The sequence below is a fragment of the Diaphorina citri genome, unplaced genomic scaffold (genome assembly GCF_000475195.1).
Source record: "Diaphorina citri unplaced genomic scaffold, Diaci psyllid genome assembly version 1.1 scaffold404, whole genome shotgun sequence".
NCBI classification, from domain to species: Eukaryota; Metazoa; Arthropoda; class Insecta; order Hemiptera; family Psyllidae; genus Diaphorina; species Diaphorina citri.
This window is the reverse complement of record NW_007377839.1, coordinates 33,371-50,373: the sequence shown is the minus strand read 5'-3', so window position 1 is coordinate 50,373 and position 17,003 is coordinate 33,371. Positions and strand designations below refer to the sequence as shown.

The following is a 17,003-nucleotide window of genomic DNA, read 5'->3' as shown; positions in this document are numbered from 1 at the left end:
AAAAAAAATAAAAAAAACAACATAAGTAATCAATGTAATGCTTTGAAGGGTTAGATTGGTAGAAAACGTACTCGGCATTAACTGCTATGAGTGGTTAAGTCCTTAAAGCAAAATCTGTTTGCTAGATCTTCGTATCCTTTATAACCCCGATCTAACTTTTTTTCTTACGGCCGTAAGTAGCAGTATTTGAGCAGCCGTGATTCTTATAATTCTATGTGAGTTACACACACATATTTATTTATAAACAAAAGAGAACTGTTTTTATATCTTGTATATCTCTCTGCCTCCTCGTCTTTCTTCATCCTTGTACTCGACCCTAACGCAGTTTTTACACGCCGGACTGATGTCAAATGGCAGAGAGCATCTCACAACATTATTGGCGGAGATTTGCGAGATGAGGAATTCATAGCGATTTATTACAAAAAGATAACAACATATCAGAATACTCATATATTACGATTGCATAAGCAAATTGGTTTTCTTACTCAATAAACAGAAAATACATTTACAAGGATAGCCCTCATACGTTTTTTGTTAGTGTGTGCCTTACACTAACACTTTCTACTGTAACAACCCCAACAGCGCAACACCCCTCGAGCAGGACAAACGATAGAAGTCGCGGCCGTTCCGCGAGGATACGGGAACTCGGAAACCGCGACGCGACGCTAGAAACAACGCCAAGTATATCACACGGCAAGAATCGAAGTAACACCGGGGGGGACACCGTGTGGTTACCAAACACAAGCGAGTGAAATGAGCCCTGGGGACGAAATGACCCCAAATTCAGTGCAAGTTTAGGGATCTATATTTCTGGAATGAAAATAGTTAGTCAATGGACTATTCTAGAAATAAATCTCAAGTCATTGTCGGAATATAGATCGGCTTAATTCACCTGGGTCTATGGTAGCCTGTTTTGACAATTAGGGTCAAATTGTAAACGAGGATTGTCTGTGATGTTGAGGAACAGGAGGAAGGCAGGTCATTCATGTCAGCTTTGGATAGATTCATGGCCAGGACAAGAATCTGATATTAAAGTTTGTTTAATTTTACCTTTTAAATATTGAAGTAAGCAATCTGATTGACTAAAAAGATTGAAATCCTCCAATCGGATTGCTTCATCCAAGAGGTAAACCAAGTTCAAGCTCATATTGTGGTCCTGTGCATGACACACTCACTCGCTCGCTTGTGTTTGTAACCACTCGGAATCTAATTGTTGTGTATTTTCACATGATAAGGCAACCTCCGTAGCCGAGTGGCTATCACACTGGCCTAGCAAGTAGGAGGTCCGGGTTCGATCCCGGCGGGGACAAATTTCTCTTTGGATGGGAACGCTTTCAAGATGAGAGCTTCCCGCGTTAGACTTGGTTCCTTAAACAGAGTCATTGAATATCTGAACGCTAAATTATTTAAGGGTAAGTACCATCTACCAACAGTCTCACAAGGCCAGGAATTGGGGCCCACGCAGCCTGCTTGAATTTACATATTGAGTAGCTATTTGTGTTTAGCTACCAGTAGCGGCAAAAATAACCAAGATTGAAAATTAAATTTGAATATCTGACCTCAGTCCTATGGTTAAGTTAACCAGGGGCTGATACAACTAGCAAACTGAAACAATGTGACTCTGCATATGGAGCTTAGAATATATTAAAGATGCTATGTCTAGTGTGTAACCAAATAGTGTGAAAAGTATTTATAGTTAGGTATGTATGTATATTTGAAATTTTTGAACGAATTTGTGCCCATCAGAAAACGATAGATCGACTATCCCATAAACATACAACGTTTAATGCGCTATTTCTGTTACACACTGTATAGAGCATTAGGTTTGTCTGGTGGAGGCTTGTAAGTTCTCTCAATCATTAAATTCAACCATTTCTTATCTTGAACTTCAGATGTCCTTAAATTCAATCGCTTTCAATGCATTTCTCTTTGTAGACAATTTTACCTCCATTATTTTTTCCTTATTAAGACATAGATAATTTTGTTTCAAAGGTATTCTTATCGTAATTATTATGTAGGTCATTGATTTTATCTGTTTTTTATTCTCACCTAAGGAATTGCTCTTGTCTTATGATGTATTGTGTGTACAGTTTGCTAGTGTCTTGTGGTAGATCCATGTAATATTGTAATATAGATAGCCATCACAAATCAGTGAACCTCATAGTTGACTTTGTAAACCTAATAGTGTGATGTGTAGTTTGAAGAGAAGAAAAGTCCTTTTTTTACAGTACAGTATGAACAAGATTGGAAGAGAGGGGGTTGAAAAAAAGTGGAAAATTCAATTTTTATTTGCCATTCTAATGAATAAGTTCAAATAGTTGTGACGTCAGTAAAGAGGAAATTACACTAGTGTTGCCTGCAAGGGAGCATTGCTCGGGACAGTTGATGTGACGTCATGGCGTACGGGAGCGCATGCTGTGACATCAGTAAATAAGATTTACCGATAGGTATTTTTTATATTGATTTATCTCGGGATCTAAAAGTCCTAGAAGAAAAAGAAAAAAATCCCTAATTCCTCATTTTTTCTGCTGTTTGACTTTGAAACCTCCCTTAGCAAGTGCATATCTAGTCTATTATGTTCTGGTTTTAATAACTTCCCTAACGCCATAAACCCTCTCTCTCTCTCCCTCCCAACAAAAATGTAATTAAAAAAGAGAAAAAATCTTTTTTGTAATTTGATTTTTTTTGTAAGAAAATTAAAAAAAAAAAACAACAGAAATTTATATATTATGAAATTTTTTAGATTTAATTTTAGCTCGAAATTTTGTATATTTTCCACATTATTTTATTTTTGTTGTTTTTTTCCTTTTGTTTTTCCCATATTATGTTTCTTCATCTGTACATTGAAGAAAGATATTTGTGTTCCTTTTGAAAATATGATGCAAGTCAAGTGCATTGTAAATTGACTTTACAAATAATAAAAAGCAGAGGCTTCCGATTTTTCACCTAATCAACCAAAAAAAGGTACCTGTTAAATTGATGAAAAAAATGTTACCGAAATTCAGACTGTATTGGTAAGAAAACGTTACATGATAAGCTAACGTTGTTATGACATTACATATTTATTATAATGAGATAATATTATATCCTGCTGAGACAGCCCAAGATATGAATTGGCATTATTTTTAGTACAAATTCATCTTTAAATTGATTCTTCAGTTGTTCATTGTGTTGATAATCGGAAGCCCCTTACATACTACAAGATCAAAATTTGTTAACATCTCTATGAATTTACATCAAACAATATATTCTATAAAATTCAGATATCACAAATATAGCTTCCAAGTGCAGAGAAATAAACACATTTCTGCCACAGTATGAAAGCAAAATAGAAAGGAAATATGGAATAAGAAAAATATTGATAGGACATTTGACTACGGGGAATAAAGGAGGTCATCCCCTCCTAAGAGCAATCACAAGTCTCTGACAACACATACCAACACCATATTATAAACAAGACTTTTGAGGAAATACCAAACCCAATCTAACCCAACCCAACCCTCAAGTGCATTGTAAATTGACTTTACAAATAATAAAAAGCAGAGGCTTCCGATTTTTCACCTAATCAACCAAAAAAAGGTACCTGTTAAACTGATGAAAAAAATGTTACCGAGATTCAGACTGTATTGGTAAGAAAACGTTACATGATAATCTAACGTTGTTATGACATTACATGTTGAGATAATATTATATCCTGCTGAGACAGCCCAAGATATGAATTGGCATTATTTTAGTACAAATTCATCTTTAAATTGATTCTTCAGTTGTTCATTTTGTTGATAATCGGAAGCCCCTTACATACTACAAGATCAAAATTTGTTAACATCTCTATGAATTTACATCAAACAATATATTCTATAAAATTCAGATATCACAAATATAGCTTCCAAGTGCAGAGAAATAAACACATTTCTGCCACAGTATGAAAGCAAAATAGAAAGGAAATATGGAATAAGAAAAATATTGATAGGACATTTGACTACGGGGAATAAAGGAGGTCATCCCCTCCTAAGAGCAATCACAAGTCTCTGACAACACATACCAACACCATATTATAAACAAGACTTTTGAGGAAATACCAAACCCAATCTAACCCAACCCAACCCTCAATGGTAAGTATATATATGACTCGATATAGACTTCAAAGCACAAGACCAAAGTCAATTTTCTTCACTCTGATTTTTTTTCAAGTTTTCAGTGAATTACGTGGAAATAGAAAATCCCTATTAAAGAGTGAAGGTTGGAATGTGCGTAGATCGCAATTAAATTAAATTCTTCTCCTATGATCGTGAACACTAAAATTAGATGAAAGAAATCAACTCGTATGGTATATTATACTGTTGATTAAGTATAGGGCTGTCACTTGGGAGATGGCTTGTTATTATTCCCTACCAGGGAGATAGAGGTAGCCCCATCATTGAACAAGTTAGGAAACAAGGAACTATTCTGTGCCTGGAGTAGTTCTTTATAGATCTTGAGAGCAGCATCCTGTGCTGTGCTGTTCGCATTGCTTGCTCCCCCTGACACTGGGGGAGTAAAGAGCGCGGCAGCAGCAGGGGTCATGAAGTTAGGAGGGAATAGACCACTATACAGTGCAGCAAAGTACATGGGATCTAACATAGGCATGTAAGGACTCTTAGCATTCTGAGCCTGAGCCAGGTGGTTACTGAATGGAGAGGAGGAGGATGAGGAGGAGGGGGTAGAGGGGGTGGCTGCTTTACTATGGGAGGGGAATGTAGACGAGGCACGGGAGGTAGGAGGGATAGGCACAGAGGATGAAGATTTCCGTTTGGATCTGTTGGAGGAGTTGGAACTATGGGAGGTAATAGACTGAGAGGTAGGGGGAATCACTAGCAAGTTCTTCTTGAAGTTATGCTGATTCAATGCATGGTTTGTCTTGCTATGCAGGTTAGGAGAAGTGGCAGTATGTTTGCTATGATCAAACTTGGGACTCACTGAGGAGCGGGAGGAGGGAGGGGTAGGTCTAGTGAGAGGTACAGGGAGGGGACGTTTCATATCATAAGGCCGATGACTAGGGGGTAACAGTGTAATCTCTAGATTAGAAGCAGAGGGGTACGAGGAGGTATCTTCCTTCTTTCCACTCTTCACTGTTAGGTCTAATACTTCATCTTGCTGCTGCTGATGTTGTGTCTGAGGGGTTCTCTTGAGTGAGTGACCACTAGCACTTAGTGTAGCAGGAATACTTGGGTGTGGCTTCACTTTCAAATCAAGCACATCATCACAGGCATTTTGATTAGGAGATGTCGTGGTTCCACTTTTCATCAGCAAAGAGTTATTATAACGTTGCTGGTGTTGATAATGTGATGTATTGTCTTTGGAGGGGCTGAGGTAGGTGCTGGACTTGGTAGGTGAAGGAGAGAGGAGCAAGTCTTTGTTAGGATTACTATTCACATTGAACACATCTTTTAAGCTAGGATTACTAAAGAAGTCTTTGAAATTTGGATTACCTAGCATGTCTCTAAAGCTAGGGTTATTAAGCAGTTCTTTCAAGTTATTCGGACTGAACATGTCTTTCAAACTATTTGCATTATTGAAACTATCTTTTGTACTGATTGGACTGAAAGTATCTTTTGATTTGCTAAATGTATCCTTGGAACTGAAAATGTCTTTCGGTACGGATGAGTTGAATATATCTTTAGGATTACTATACAACAAATCTTTAGGTGGATTGTTGTATAAATCTTTTGGGGTATTAAATAAGTCCTTTGGATTTTTGTATAAATCTTTTGGATTATTGTACATCTCTTTAGAACTATTGAACAAATCTTTAGGGTTATTGTAGAAATCTTTAGGACTATTGAATGAATCTTTTGGATTATTATACAACATATCCTTGGAACCCTTGAACAAGTCTTTAGGATTATTGAATAAATCTTTTGGATTGCTGTATATCTCTTTTGGACAAAAGAAAGGGCTTAAAGACTGCTATCGAACCAGTGCTATTCAAAAATTGTAGTCATAAAAACAAAAATTAGAAAAATAAATGTGGGCAGGTGGGCCAATAAATGGTACGTTTTTTAGGTGGGCGAATAAATGGTACATTTACCCTAGTTCATATGATTTGTGCAGATCTTACGAATTTTTCGTTTTCCAGGACATTTGTAATAGTAGACAATTGGGAAATAAAGGAGATATATTTTTTTTTTTGCCCATTACTCTCCTGTTCCTCGAAATCAAGTTGAGACTTCACCATTTTCGGGGCGGTGTTCTCAAAAATTTGGGAACTGGTGGATTCAACGTGCTATCGCCACTATAGCAGCTATAGTATAGCTTACCTTATTGATGGGTAAAATGAAAGAAAAAGAAAACGAGAGGTAATTTGAATATAAACATAATTATCTTTACTTTTTTAAAAATTATTTATTTTTTCAACACACTAAACATCAATATGCAGAGAATCAATCAAAAAGTACACAAGAGAAAGAAAGGAAAATAATAATTACAAGAGAAATAAATAATAATAATAATAATTGAAACAACATGTCTAACTCAGTGATTTCCAATCAGGGGTCTATGAAGAAAATTTCCAGGTTCTAGTTGGAGATTTTAATTTTAATATTATTCAAATAAGAACACTTTGAAGTCAAAGAGGAGTAGTTGATACATGAATAAGGTTGGACATCACTGAGCTTTGATTTGGGGATAAACATCCATTGAAACTGATTAGAATAGTAAAATTCAAGACATAGAGATCGTAAGTTTAATGACAACATTCATTATAGGGACTTACAGACTTTTTGAAAAATGTCCATCAACAAAACAAATTATGATTGGTTATATTAACCCAGATAATTTTATCCCGATATTTCCCCCTCTCTAGGGTTTATTTCCGAAATTATTTTATAGCAGGACTCACACATAAAGTCCTCTTTAAAATAGGTCGTCATCCCAAAAATCAAATAATCAAACAATATTTTATTCCCACAATAATAGGACCCTCTTTTGGTCCTAATATATGGAATAAAAGCACATAACTGGGCAATGAACTCCATATCTTGTTAGAACAAAAATATTGTGTTCTTTACTCTGAGATAATTACATAACTATTTACAAATAAAAATCATTTCCACCTAAAAACAAAATATTAGAACAAAAATATTGTGTTCTTTACTCTGAGATAATTACATAACTATTTACAAATAAAAATCATTTCCACCTAAAAACAAAATAAAGTAAGAAAGGGGAAAAATATCAAGTCAACCTACAAATAAGCAAGGTGTTTGTAGCACAGTATGGTTAAATTTCTGATAGCAAAATAATAATGGAGCAATTATTATGAGATCTAAATACCCGTACTCATTTCACATTTTTATTAAATATCATGATCATGACTTTCTGGTCAAAGGAAGATCTAAAACAGCTTGATTCACAAACCATTTTTGGTATAAATTAATATTTCAAAAATGACGTCACAGAATAGGTTTTCAGCAAATGGTCAATGGAATTCTAAAGTCTGATTACAGACTTTACTCAATTACGTCAGCTGAACTTGAAGTTCTTAAAAATAATTAACTGAGCAGTCAACTACCATACTTCATTAAACCATACAAGTGCATTGTAAATTGACTTTACAAATAATAAAAAGCAGAGGCTTCCGATTTTTCACCTAATCAACCAAAAAAAGGTACCTGTTAAACTGATGAAAAAAATGTTACCGAGATTCAGACTGTATTGGTAAGAAAACGTTACATGATAATCTAACGTTGTTATGACATTACATGTTGAGATAATATTATATCCTGCTGAGACAGCCCAAGATATGAATTGGCATTATTTTAGTACAAATTCATCTTTAAATTGATTCTTCAGTTGTTCATTTTGTTGATAATCGGAAGCCCCTTACATACTACAAGATCAAAATTTGTTAACATCTCTATGAATTTACATCAAACAATATATTCTATAAAATTCAGATATCACAAATATAGCTTCCAAGTGCAGAGAAATAAACACATTTCTGCCACAGTATGAAAGCAAAATAGAAAGGAAATATGGAATAAGAAAAATATTGATAGGACATTTGACTACGGGGAATAAAGGAGGTCATCCCCTCCTAAGAGCAATCACAAGTCTCTGACAACACATACCAACACCATATTATAAACAAGACTTTTGAGGAAATACCAAACCCAATCTAACCCAACCCAACCCTCAATGGTAAGTATATATATGACTCGATATAGACTTCAAAGCACAAGACCAAAGTCAATTTTCTTCACTCTGATTTTCTTGGGGATTTTGAAGAGCATCTCGTCTCGATAGAAATAATGAAAGTCAGTATCAGTAAGCTGAGAGCTATCTTCATCTTCATCACCGATTTCTATCACATCGTCCTCATGCTTTGTCTCCTTACGATCTGATTTGTAGCCTACTGCTGGAGTAAAGGGACTTTTCAGTCCTATTCGAGCAGTATAAATAAGCACTATTATTATTATTATTATTATTATTATTTATTTTTTATTAACTTATGTTCTTGATTTATTTACTAACTGAAGCCACTGTTTCCAATGTTCACAGGGATCACACCGCGCAAGACAAGCAAGTACGCTGTGCTTATCAAATGGAAAGAATGTACAGAACCTACTCTGGAAGATAGAGAGGTGTGCAACCAGAAATGTCCGCAAAAGATCATCAAATTCTATGAGAAACGACTTGTATGGATGAAATAGAGACTCTTTGTAAGCGCTAGGCCGCGGATTCGATTCCCGCCCGGGGCGGATTTTATCCTGATGGGATAATGTTCGTTCTCAGAACGGCTGGCTTTTTTCTATCTTGTCTTCCTTTTCTCTTCGATTTGGGAACGATAAGACCTTATCAGTTACAGTTCCCTCTGTCAAACCTCTTTAAAAAATTTGAAAAAAAAAATAATAAACTATGGAAGAAGAGGTTTGATAGAGGAAAGACTCTTGAAGTGAAGAGGAGGACCTAGGAGAAAGCCAGGTGTTCAAAAACGAACTTGGGTCAAGTTCTAACACTTTATCTGTTGTGATTTCCTCTTCTTCTATGTTGACTATCTTGAACACGATCTTTGCTGCTTCACATCCAATGACATTCATTAGTAATGCCACTTTCTTCTTCTCTGGTTCTTTCTCTGTCCCACTGGCCACTAGGTACTCCTTCCACATCCGTGTGAAAAATTGTATATTGTCCCTCACATTGCCACTGAGATCCAAAGGACTGGGACACGGGATATTGATGACTTGTTGTTTCAACACCTTCTCAGTTTCACACTGTTGTTGCAGTCTGATGTTCTCATTCATCAACTGAGAAGTACGTCGATCAATTTCTCTTGCAATCAAATCCATCAGTTGTTGATGATCCATGTCTGTCATTGCTATACTAATCTTCTACAAAGGAGTCTTAATCACAGATATCTCAAACAGACAAAAAAATGCAAAGTTAGCACACCTGACACCATGTTTTAGTTTACAGAAAATAAGGAAGAGAACATTTTAGTTGAAAAGTTCGTGAAAGACTGAATTATATTTTCACCAGACACCCTCATCATCACTGGCCGAGATCAAGACTCTGACATACTATGACACCCTTAATCATGTACCTTTTCGTTGGGTTAGGTTGATCGTATTTTCCCGCGGAAACTGAGACGATATCCCCTCTTTTGACGTGATAACGCGTGTAAACCATTGGGAATGCAAAGATGTTGTACCATCTTGAAGAGGGGAAATCATTTTCATTTTCCGAAAGGAAAATACAGCTTATTTATTGCTGGGTCTAAAAAGTTAGTGAGTTTGAACTCTGTTTAAGTTTAATTCTCGGATCAAGCAATCTGATTGTAATAATAATAATAATAATAATAATAATAATAATAATAATAATAATAATAATAATAATAATAATAATAATAATAATAATAATAATAATAATAATAATAATAATAATAATAATAATAATAATAATAATAATAATAATAATAATAATAATAATAATAATAATAATAATAATAATAATAATAATAATAATAATAATAATAATAATAATAATAATAATAATAATAATAATAATAATAATAATAATAATAATAATAATAATAATAATAATAATAATAATAATAATAATGATTGATTGATTGATTGATTGATTGATTGATTGATTGATTGATTGATTGATTGATTGATTGATTAACAAATCAACGGGTAAAACCCATGTATATATTTTTTTCAGTACTGCAATATTATGATTAGGTACTACCTATAAGATACATGGTAGGTAAAATTATATAATTTCTTAAGATGTACGATAAGAATATTGGTAAATCTTTGTATATTGATTTCATTTTATTACGTTTACTGTGTAGATGTAGCCTTGTAGTACAAGCTAAGATTTGTCTTCAAACTTATCTTCGAACTTGGGCGCATACCCGCATGCACGCCCGTTTAATGCCCGTGTGTGGCAGTCATAAAACGAGCCTGTTGAATAATTGAATAAATAAACCTCACTTCATTCTATCAATAAACCTCACTTCATTCTATCAATAAACCTCACTTCATTCTATCAATAAACCTCACTTCATTCTATCAATAAAGCTCCCTTCTGAAAAATCTGAAAACTATTTCAATAGAAAAAAAAAACTTAAGACTGTTCTCTGTTAGGTATCATATATCCATAATTATTTGACATTTTTAATATCGCAGAAAAGGATAGTAAACTTGTACATCCATAAAATAGATTAGATAATAATTATAAAAGAAATAATAATAAAAATAAAATTACTAAAAAATAAAACAACAGGTAAAATAAATAAATAAATTTTACTAAACAAAGGGAAACAGGGTTACCTTAAAAAAAAAAAAAAAAAAAAAAAAAGAATAATTGGCAACCTGTCGAGCAAGAAGCTTGAACGTGAGTGTCGGTTATCCCACCCTTTCCATAGACGGATAGATCGTACATGTGTACGTCCAGTTTTTGAGACATGAGGTTGTGGTTTTGTACGGGGCAAATCTTCGATTGTGTAGTGTGTACCGTTTATCGATTTTCAAGTACCTACTTTACTTTTTTATTTCATTACCGATTCATACCAACATTTAAGTATTTTAATGAACTTTATTCAATTTATTTTACCTACGTACTTTTTATGTAAAATAGAATATTTCCTCATGTATTATTTTCCTTGAAAAATTCTTTATTTTTCTTAAACATTTTATTCGTAGCAAAATACATAAGTTCTGTTCCGAAAGTAAGAATGTATCACACTGTAGCTCGAAGGTCTCGGGTTCGATTCCCAACAGAGTCGAAAATTTCCTTCGTGTTTTTCAGGTGATTTGTGCCCCAAAAAGAATGGGCCGCTTTTTCAAAGGCTTCACCTATTGGATAGGTAGGTACAGATTATATGATAGATGAAAACCTTATACCTCTGAGTGGTTTTGGTAAATAACTCTTCTAAAAATAAAAACACTGAAAATTGAGAAGTTATTAGAAATATATTGTAAGATAAAAATAATTTTAATCAAAATAATATAAAAAAAAGATACAGAAGTGCAATAGATATACAGTAATATAATACAGTGGACTTATTATCTACATCTCAAACCTAAATGAAATTAAACTAAATACTCCAATACGATTCTTAGCCGATTATTACAGTTTGAAGAAGATTAAGTTCCAAAAATATCAATCAAATCAATTAGGTATTTGTTGTCAAGTTTAAGCCCCTTCATAACTTTTGTGGGGATCACAGCATTGACTAATAATGAGACACGTATTTTCGATTTATCATAAATATTTCCACTCTAGTAATGCCGCCACTGATCGCTACTCGATTAAAGTAGCTCCTAAATTGTCCTCACGAGGCTGAGGTCACCCCAACTGTAAGCAAAGGGCCGAAAAAATTTCGACCCTGCCGGGAATGGAACCCTGGACCTCCGGTGTGCAAGCCCCATGTGATACCCACTCGGCCGCGCAAGTTTGCTTCTGATCTTTCTCATCCTATCTTATGAAAATGTGTAAACATGTCTATAGGGAAATTATGACCCAATAACGCATGATATTCATCTGGAAATGGAAGGGAGAAGACGAAGGGGTCGCCCGAGACTGCAATGGATAGAGATGATTTATAAAGACATTGGAAAAAGTGGTTTGGATCCAAACTCTGTAATTAACGAAGAAAAGTTCAAAGACAGAACATGGTGGAGAGGCTTTGTTCACAGTCGACCCATTTCTGGAACGACTTGAGATTTGATGATGAACCCATGATAAAAATCATCTTTTTTTTTCTTCTTCTTCTTCTTCTTCTTCTCCTTGCTTTCCCCCGTCCCACTCAATAGATCAGTTGCGCTTACTTGGGAGAGGTTTCAAAGTCATAGAGCAGGAAAAAAGAGGACCAACGGAATTTTTCTTTTTCTTCTACGACTTTTAGATACCGAGATAAATCGATTTAAAAAATACCGGTAAATCGTAAACTTTGACGTCACGGCATACGCTCCCGTAGGCGATGACGTCATAATTCATGACTCCCGCTTCGTTTGTTTGTGCGCAAGCGTTTCTGCGCATTTTGACGTGAAATCTGACATCACAACTCTTCATTAGAACGGCAATTAAAAATTGAATTTTCGACCTTTTAAAGTTACTTTTTCCGAGTTTTGACCTCAGATTTGGATTTCTCACAACTTTTTACGTAGGAATCGACCTTTTATTAATAATATTTTCCCAATTGCAACTGCTCCATTTGGGTAAGATCAACATGAGGAGGCAGGTAGCTCGTCTCCAATGGGAGGGCCATTTAGCAGTTGATAACGTTAAACCCAAGGAGCTCAAGTAGTGGAGGGAGAGTACCCTATCCCTATATCTCATGTGTTATAAAAGCGTATCCTTGAAAAAAAAATGTAAACAAACCGCCATGTTGTGCTCATAAGAGTGGCGCGAATTTCAAATTTTGAAAACCATCGGGTTTATTAGTGCATGATTACGAACTTTTTTCACTCGCAATAAATGAAAATCATCAAACTGAGATATTTAACTTTAAAGTTTTCAATTTTTTATCTAAATCCTTGAAAAGTATGTTTACAAAAAAACGCTGTAACTCATCGAAGCTTATTTTATCAATAATGATGAAATAAGCTCTTCGTGCTGTTATTTTACTGGTTTTGGTTTTCAAAATTTGAAATTCGCGCCACTCCTATGAACACCATGTGTGCTTTTTTCGTTTTTTGAAGGATACACATCGGGATCGTTACTTCCCCTCCCCTACATTATACCTCCATGGTTAAACCCCTATCAAAGAATCAAACAAACTTTGAAATCTCATCATTTCTTAGGCATCCTATTGGAATGTCCCTCAATGCTTATCTGACAGCCGTTCTCAACATTATTTCTTCGGCATCCTATTCGAATGTCCCTCAATGCCCATCTGACAGCGGTTCTCGATATCCTCGGTAGAGCGCGCGTTGAAGGCCGCTATGCGATGTTTGACAGGAGAGGAGAGGGGGGAGGTTTGGCGCAAAGTTTCCAACTCGTTGAACACGACCTGAGCACCGCCTCCCACGGTCGGGAGAACATCGCCCTGTGAAACAAACATAAGGGAATTTATTACTAGAAGTAAAACTCGCTCCAGAAAACGATATAGTTACCTTGGAAGGTAGCGCGCTGCTTTGCAGACTTGTCCGGAAAAAATCGTGTCGTGTGTGAGTGGGAACACTCTCATTTAACATTACATTGCATACAAGGACACTTCCTGTCGTTCGGGATCAACCTTTTTAGACTGGTAATGCCGCCACTGGGCGCTACTCGATTGAAGTAGCTCATTATTATGTTAAGGCGGTCTCTTCCTGGTCCCTTGTGTGCCGCGACCATTTTAGTTTAGGACTATTGTATTAAAGTGGCTACTCAGTTGTCCTCACGAGGCTGAGTGCACTCCACACTCCAAGCACAGAGTGGACAAAACATCAACCCCACCGGGAATTGAACCCGAGGTACCGCCTCCGGGATGCAAAATAATTGGGAGGTCGCCAGTTCGTTCCCGCTGACCTTTTTTTGCGCCAGTTCGTTCCCAAATCTGTAAGGGTTCAATACTGAGTTCGTTCCCACCTACCTGAAGTACTAAAAGAAGAATAATTTTCCACATAATATAAAATATTATTAAATTTTTATTATTAATTAAAATGAAATGAAGTTTAAATGAAATAAAAGCTGTAAATTTACACCTAATTACAGCTATTTAGGTAGGTACAGGGAGAAATTTGAAAGATACTTTTTTTACGAAATCAAATACTGTTAAGTTTCCACTCCCTTTTTCACTGATAATTTTTTCAATTTTATTTTCCATGGTAAGTAAACACAAACAATCAAAGTCAGATGACAAACTGAATGAATTTCAATAATATTGATAACATAAAACATAACACATAGGTAGGTACTATGATATTAATATCTAACACACAGGTAGTCGGAACGAACTCAGTATTTGACCCTTGCAATTTCAGGAACGAATTCAGTATCGCTTACGTCCAAATAGTTTACCTTAAACAGATGAGTCTCCATCTCGCCATCAGTATTGGGTTCCTGAGTCATGAGACTATACTTGGCGAGCTTCGGGTCTACAATATCCTTTACATCGGTGAGTGCAGTCACAGATTTCCTCTTCTTCCAGCCCGTGGGCTGGAACACCGTACCATGGGGGGTGTTGAGGAGCACCTGCCCGGGTGTGTGGTGTAGCCAGGTACCCGCAGGGTTAGTAGGGGGACCCGCAGAGCGAGACCTACGCCGGGTGCTGCGGGGTGGTGCCGGTGCATTCTGAGGAAGAGAAGTGGTGAGTTAGAATTAGGGTGTGTGGTGTAGCCAGGTACCCGCAGGGTTAGTAGGGGGACCCGCAGAGCGCGACCCGTGGTGCTGGGGCATTCTGAGTGTGAAGAGAAGTGAAATGGTGAATTTAAATAAATAAATGCCGTTTCTTTATTATATCACAACTTGGTGCTCACTGCAACATGGTATTATTTTCCAAATATCTCAATAATCCAGCGCTTAATGTGTACCTACAATGAAATATGAAATGAAATAAATGAAGAATACATAAGAAGAAGAAGTTATGGTCCCCAAAAGTACCGAAGTACTTATAGGTATGATGAAGAATATGTAAAGAATGAAAGAATAAACTCATTATTATATCATGCTGGCACCGGTCGCTATGCGCATTTATATTACATTACATAGCTACTCATTTTCCTCACGAGGCTGAGTGGCCCCCACAACAACCAGTCAAAGTCAACTGGAAACGGTAGTTCTCTAATATAGCTCACTCACTCATTACAGATTTGTAAACAATATACTTACTCTACGAGCGGTAACATTGGGTGTAGACTGCACATCACCTGCCTTGCCAGAACGAGTAGTCCTGAAACAATATTACAAGTATTCATATCAAAATCAAGCCTAGAACAAGTATTCATATCAAAATCAAACCTAGAACAAGTATTCATATCAAAATCAAGCCTAGAACAAGTATTCATATCAAAATCAAACCTAGGAGGATTCCAGTCTTGGTGGTGTAGTGGTTAAGACGCTCGCCTGGTAAACAGAGGGACGCGAGTTCAATCCCGCCCGAGGCACGGAAATCTTTATTTCTCTCTCTCTCTCTCTCTCTCTCTTTTCTCTCTTTTCTCTCTTTTCTCTCTCCTCTCTCTCTCTCGCTCTCTCTCTCTCTCTCTTCTTCTTCTTCTTCTTTTTCTCCTCTTTTCTTCTTCTTTAAGAGTATGACCATGCATAATTTCTTTGGGGTTAGGACTGTTAGGAGGAAAAATTTGAAGATATGTATTGGATTTTCAATCGATTTTTCCCTCCTTCATTGTTATTGTTTATATACTTACCTAGTATTATAATCGCTGGTAATAGTACGAGGGGTGGGAATAGGAGGTGCAGAGCCACTGGAGCAAGATGATAATGATGAAGTATCGGGTAGTTGAGAATCAATCAGATTTTTCACCTTACGAATAACTTTCTTCTCATTGTGACGAAGTTTGCTCTGAAATTGAAAATAATAACATGACTTTAACTTTTGAATGTAAAACATGAAAGATAGGTACCTACAAAGATTTTCGCTAAAGTTATTTTGATCACATGAATAAAAACAGGGAGTAGATCAGCTTAGTCTGGCTGGGAGACTTTAAACCGGGAGAAGACCAGCCTGAAATTTCCCTTGCTGAACAAATAGAACCTTTGCTATTTCTGAGGGGCATCCACTCGTAAATTTTTTGTAGCCAAAACCAAATGTCAGCTCGAAGCAATCACTGTAGGGCATTGGTTCCCAACCTGGGGGTATTTACCCCCCGAGGGGTAAAATACCCTTTTTCGAGGGGTAAAAAGAACTAAGCGCTAAGTAAAAAAAAAGAAGAAAAAATACAAAAGATATAGGAAGAAAAAGATGGGATGAAGGAAATTTATGTGACGATGTAAACGGACCCTTGCCGGCATTTGTGACGAGCATTAACAGAATAGAAAGCATTCAAAGAAGGGAAAAGGGCCACTTTGAAGCCCCCAGTGAGCCCCAGTGACACTATCAAGGGTAAAACAATGTCCTGTTCTTCCCCTCTTCCCTGTCCAGAACGTAAACCAATCAAAAACGTTCCTCACTAAGTACCTAAACTTCAACGAAACTCTACCTTTAGCAACCTCTAAACTAAAATACTCTATAAATAATAAGCTAAAATTAATCACCGTCCTCAGTATCCTTAAACCTCACACAACCTCTAAAATACTCTATAAATAATAAGCTAAAATTAATCACCGTCCTTAGTATCCTTAAACCTCACACAATTCTAACTTCTAACTCTTCAGGGGGAAAAGTTAAAAATAGGACCGCAATAAAAAAAAGAAGGCACCTGTTTTAACCTCACCTTACCACGACGTGATAGCCATGACAAAAGATAGATCATTGGTTCCCAACCTGGGGGTATTTACCCCCCGAGGGGTAAAATACCCTTTTTCGAGGGGTAAAAAGAACTAAGCGCTAAGTGAAAAAAAAAAGATATAGAAAG

General features: G+C 36.1%; 1 protein-coding gene across 1 annotated transcript in view; it reads right to left on the bottom strand.

Moving 5' to 3' along the window:
* Nucleotides 1–13,076: 13,076 nt before the first annotated feature.
* Nucleotides 13,077–17,003, bottom strand: part of LOC103508498 (kinesin-like protein KIF23) — a 17,653-nt gene continuing 13,726 nt past the window's right edge. Inside the window, exons 13-16 of the mRNA XM_026823097.1 lie at nucleotides 15,837–15,991; nucleotides 15,304–15,364; nucleotides 14,494–14,766; nucleotides 13,077–13,537 (exon numbers count right to left, since the gene is read on the bottom strand). Coding sequence (XP_026678898.1) covers nucleotides 13,343–13,537; nucleotides 14,494–14,766; nucleotides 15,304–15,364; nucleotides 15,837–15,991 — 684 coding nt within the window. The 3' untranslated portion in view covers nucleotides 13,077–13,342. The remainder of the gene's footprint in view (nucleotides 13,538–14,493; nucleotides 14,767–15,303; nucleotides 15,365–15,836; nucleotides 15,992–17,003) is intronic.